Raw genomic sequence first — 5579 nt, forward strand, 5'->3', positions numbered from 1 at the left:
ATTTCTTACAATCCAATTTCTCTTCCTATGTGTTTTGAAATATTCAAATCTATTAATAAAATATTAACATTATTAATTTCATTATATATATAAATTTCTTATGTGCATATGTTTATGTTGCATGTTATTAATTATTAAAACAATTATTGAACAATCCTAAGGGCTCAATCCTATTCTCGTTCTGCATTTACACAAATTTTTTAAATTTATCTACGATATTATTTCTTACAATTCAATTTCGGTTTTTCACGATACCATATACATATTATATATACATTTATATATTAATATAATAATATATATTTCTTATACACACACACACATATATATATATATATGTTAAACATCACAACAATCTTTTATATCATAGATTTACTTAGAGATGTACATAAATTATTACAAATTGTAATTATTTTCATAAAAGCCTAGAAGGGGTAGATGTAACAACAACAAATTCTAATATATTTACGAATTAATTTTCCTTTAGAATATATTATATATATATATATATATATATATAATACATAATATATCCGTGTGTGGAGAATCGCGTTATTGCCTCGAGTTATTTTCTCGAACGTTTCTTACCTGGGCGTGGAACATATTCTCATGGGCTGCTGTGTTGGTTCATGTGTTCCAACCATACTCTCCCTCGATGTCGTCTCGATGTCCGTTATCACGTCGCCTACGTGCACGTTTATTGCCGTTAATTGCTCTCCATTCTTCTTTCATCTCTCTCTCTCTCCCTCTACCTCTCACTCTTTTTTTTTTTCATTATTTTCTTACACACTTGCAAGTAGGATGGTGTTCTGTACAAGCAAGAATTAGGAACGATCGTTCCTATTCCATGCATCTTCCTTACTTATCCAATGCACCACTTCGTTGTACTAATCTAATGTCAGATTAATATTTATTGATACTGCAGTGTTCAATGTTTTGTTTATGTTTTATTTACGTGTCGAGTTATTTAATGTTTCTTATTTTAAATTATCAGTGCATAAATATATATATATGTGAATCGTTCGATTAATATTATTAGAAAAGGGTTGATTAATTTTTTCCTCTATATATAAACATGCTTTTTTAATTATTTATTTATTCATTGCATTACAAATTCTTTATTGGGATACAAAATAATTATGAAAATGAATTAACAACATTATATGAATTATCTTTTATTTTTTTTCTAAACGATTGATTTGTTATTATCGAAAGAAACGATAGGAATTGTTTTTTTTGTTTGTTTGTTTGTTTGTCCCCCCATCCAGAAAATGGAAATTTACGGGCACATTACACGAAGACCACCGTAAGGGCTGGCGAGGTACTACGTTTGACAGCTGTTTTCCAAGACACACGACGTGCACCAGTTTCAAACAGTGGCATATCCGGTGTGATAGCTGGCATTCCGGATGGCAAAAGTTCAAGATCGTCTGAGAGAGATCAGTACGCCCAATGTTTAGATTCTCACGGACACGAGCTATTTGCACAGCTCTCAGCAAGAGGAGAATTTTATGCCACCTGTCAAGGTGGTACCCTTGATACTGGAAGTGATGCAGTTCTTTATAGAGTTCATCAATTAGCTAGGAGAGATTTACCACTTAGGGTAAACATTTTTTAACAACATTATTTTTCTAATTAATAAAATAAAGCTAAAACTATGAAAAGATATTACGAATATACGTTGTTAAATTTTTATTAAATAAATTAAATAAAAAAACCTTTTTGTATTATCAAATGTTTTATTTAAAATTGAACTTAAACCAATTTGAAACAACGTTAACCACTCATTTTGTATTATTTCATAGGTACGTTTAGTTGCTGGGCCTTTACCAATACCATTACCACGAGATTATAGTGGATTGATGCAATTAGAAGGTGCAACGAAGGGACCAATAGTATTGGGATGTGCAGTACCATTAATGCCTGAACGACCTTTGCCAAATTCAACTGTACCAGAATTACTGGAACTCGTAGCTACTGGTCCAACTGCGCCAAGGGTGAAAAGAGCACGATTAGGGTGTCCTTCCGAAGCGAGATTATTGGCTTCACCGAAAATGCAACGATTGTTATCGGCATGCAGGTAATATTGAATACAATCTTGAAAAATTATTATTTATTATCTTTTATTATTAACACGATCAAAAGAGTTCAAATGATTTGAATTAAAATTATTCGGCAAAGACGACAAACATAAAACGTATTAAAAATATTCCATTTAAAAACGAGATCGTGATCACTTAGGATGAATCGAATGAACAAAATCTAATATTCAAAAATATCGCACGGTTATTTATTTATATTACAGAAGAGCATTGGATCAAAGAGCAACTGAACCACGCGTGGCACCACCTAAACCATGTATCAACGGTGGCCAATTGAAAGAATTAAATTTAAAGGAAATCAAATCTAAGCCCGAACCTAAACCGATACTTCAAAGTCTTAAAGAAGGTTTAGAAAATATTAAAAGAAGTACGATACGTGATCGTAGCAATGGGAGAAACGTTAATAATAATAATAATAATAATAATACTGGTTCAAACAATCATCACAGTTTCTTAGATAAAATCTCTAGGATAGCCCAAGGCGGTAGAAGCCGTAATCCAGCGAAAAAGTCAGCGTCCTTCACCTTCGCCGTGAGACCGGAAATTGGTATGAGATCGCCAGAAAGATACGCGAGTCTTGAGTCGGAAACGAATCTCACGCATGGGTCGGGTTCTTCTTCAAGGCACCAGGTTCAAAGATCGATCTCAACTAGTGTACTAGAAGTTCAGTCACAGGCTGATGCAGCAGCCGATCCTCCTTATTCCAAGGTCAGGGATAGTTTAACCCCATTGCCACCGCCTACACCACCACCGAGAACCGAAGACATTTATGCTGAAATCTGTGAGCCACCGGACAGAAACATTTTTCGTGATTTTACGAAAGAAGACAAACCACCCCCACCACCACCGATAAGTAAACATCAATCACAGGGTGGTAGTGGTACTGGTGGTTGTTCTAGTGGTAGTGGTACAAGGGAAAAAGACAGGGGTTACGTTAAATTGGCACCAACGCGATCGGAACATTCAGACGTTTCAACGAATACAATTAACGGAGACGATGAAGGAATTTACAACACTGTCTGTTGATATAATTATACTTATTTTTTCTCTTCTCCTCGATTAACAATCGGTAAAGTAGAATGTTAAGTGAAGAAGAAGAAGAAGAAGAATGAGTGAGTGAGTTAGTGAGTTAGCTAATCGAAGATTGGCCAGAACATAGAAAATAGTAGAAAACCCTAAAAGGATGTGAGAGAGAGAGAAAGAGAAATTAATAATGAGATTGGATAGTCGATGAGATGATGGTTGCTAGAAACGTGGACATCCTCGACTAGTAAGATGGTCCGAGAGTAAGAACAGGAAAGATTTGCAAGCAAGGCCGTTGACCGAAGAAAATCATCCTGTAATTACAGACTCGCGGACGAGCGCAACGGATATAGCGGTTTTCTCCGAAGATGGCTTTCGCAATCAGGCTTCCGGTATTACGGCGATACTGTCGTCGAGAGAGAGACTACCTCATAAGAGTTCAATGAAAATAAACGCGCATTTACGTTTTAGTTTATGGGAGGAATTTCTTGCCTGCCCATGCGAAAAACGCGTTACATCCAATAGGAAGAAAAAAAAAAAAAAAAAAAAAAAAAAAACGAAAAAGTAATTTTAACGATATACAAGATTTTCCAAATATTTCTAATTGCACATTACAATTGTTTATTTTTGTTTTTTTTTCTTTTTTTTNGGCTTCCGGTATTACGGCGATACTGTCGTCGAGAGAGAGACTACCTCATAAGAGTTCAATGAAAATAAACGCGCATTTACGTTTTAGTTTATGGGCAAATGTTTGGATAAAATTTTTCTATTCACAATGTAAATACATTTTTTATTATGAATAAAAAAAAAAAAAAAAAAAAAAAAAGGAAAACGAAAAAGTAATTTTAACGATATACAAGATTTTCCAAATATTTCTAATTGCACATTACAATTGTTTATTTTTGTTTTTTTTTCTTTTTTTTTCTTTTTTCGTAATATCAAACGTATAATTTTGGTTTGCAGATCGTTTGAAAAAAATAATCAAATGTTCGATCATCCGTTAAGAGAGAGAGAGAGAGAGAGAGAGGAAAGAAAAGTAAATGAAATAAAATTCAATAAAAACATTAGAAAAATAAAAGAGAGAAAAGAAAGGGAAAGAGTAAATCGAATGATAGAAGAAACCGGGGATAAGGGTGACAATTAATCTATTAACTCGTCATGCTCGATGAACGTTAACTTCCTATTTTCTTCTTCTGGTTCGTGCTGCTCGATTGAAAATACACTTATACAGAACCGAAGTGTATTATCGCGTGACGGCTCGCGATTGGTTCGTTCAGTTCCTTCAAACGTATAACTTTGCAAAGGAAGAAGGAAGAGAGGCCAAACCTTGCTGCTTTGCTTGTGTTATTCGGTCTTCTTCTTCATCTTCATCATCTTCTTCTTCTAGAATCACAGTTTCAAGCGCTTCGAGGAAACTGCCAACCCTTTGCATGATGAAACGTTGGAATGGAGATTGTGGAAAAAAAACGACAATAAAACGAAAAAAAAAAAAAAGAAAAAAGAAAGGTACGAAACGAAAAAAGAAAATACCAAGTTAAGAAGAAGAAGAAGAAGGGAACAGAGAAAGGATGCAAAGAAAGAGAAAGAGAATGAGTGGAACGAAGGTCGAATGAAAAGGCTGGAATAAGAAAAAGCCCGCTGGGAAGATACGTTAGAGAAAAAGAGAGAGAGAGAGAGAGAGAGAGAGAGAGAGAGAGAGAAATATGCATCGAAAAGCTAAAGCTTCGAAGAAGATGTGTAATCTTCTCTAATTCGATGTTCCTCTCTCCTACGTACGCGTATACGCGAATGCTGTAATATTACTGTAATATTTGTATGTTTTGTGTATATTCCAAGCGTCTAGAAAAGATAGATAGATAGATAGATAGATAGATAGATAGATAGATAGTTAGATATATCATCGATGAAGTGAAAACGAAAAGAGGAAAAAGAAATAGAAAGAGAGAAAGAAAAAGAATTGTGAAAATAAAAGTAAAAAAAAAAAAAAAACAAAAAAAAAGAACAAAAAAATATACTTATATTTTTTATCACAAAAGTCTCTAATCGTACCATATATTTATTATCCATCAACATTCAAATCACACATTCCATTATTTTCCCTATATTACTGCATTACAATCCGATATATATATATATATATATATATATATATATATATGAACAATATCTATAATACATATACATACATATATACAGGATCGTTTGAGATGAGATGAGATAAAGAAAGATCCTTAATTAAATTGCATCGTGACGTTAAGAAAAAGATAACAATCTATTTCAATCCGTGAGAATAAATTTGCGACAGATGTTGCAAGTATGCATGCACATACTCATGCACGCGTATATCGTAGTGTTATTTTGTAAAATCATTTAAAATATGTATAAAAAAAAGCAAACCCCATGAAAATTTAAATACCAAAAGACAAGACAAGACAAGAGAGAGAGAGAGAGAGA

At 33.4% G+C, this 5579-nt stretch overlaps 1 protein-coding gene across 1 annotated transcript in view; it reads left to right on the forward strand.

Moving 5' to 3' along the window:
• LOC106792398 overlaps nucleotides 1–3676 on the forward strand; it is a 42283-nt gene extending 38607 nt beyond the window's left edge. The window contains exons 4-6 of the mRNA XM_014758805.1: nucleotides 1269–1603; nucleotides 1806–2080; nucleotides 2306–3676. Coding sequence (XP_014614291.1) covers nucleotides 1269–1603; nucleotides 1806–2080; nucleotides 2306–3128 — 1433 coding nt within the window. The 3' untranslated portion in view covers nucleotides 3129–3676. The remainder of the gene's footprint in view (nucleotides 1–1268; nucleotides 1604–1805; nucleotides 2081–2305) is intronic.
• The last annotated feature ends 1903 nt before the right edge of the window (nucleotides 3677–5579 follow it).

Source organism: Polistes canadensis, unplaced genomic scaffold (assembly GCF_001313835.1).
Source record: "Polistes canadensis isolate GaletaPanama2010 unplaced genomic scaffold, ASM131383v1 scaffold_421, whole genome shotgun sequence".
NCBI classification, from domain to species: domain Eukaryota; kingdom Metazoa; phylum Arthropoda; class Insecta; order Hymenoptera; family Vespidae; genus Polistes; species Polistes canadensis.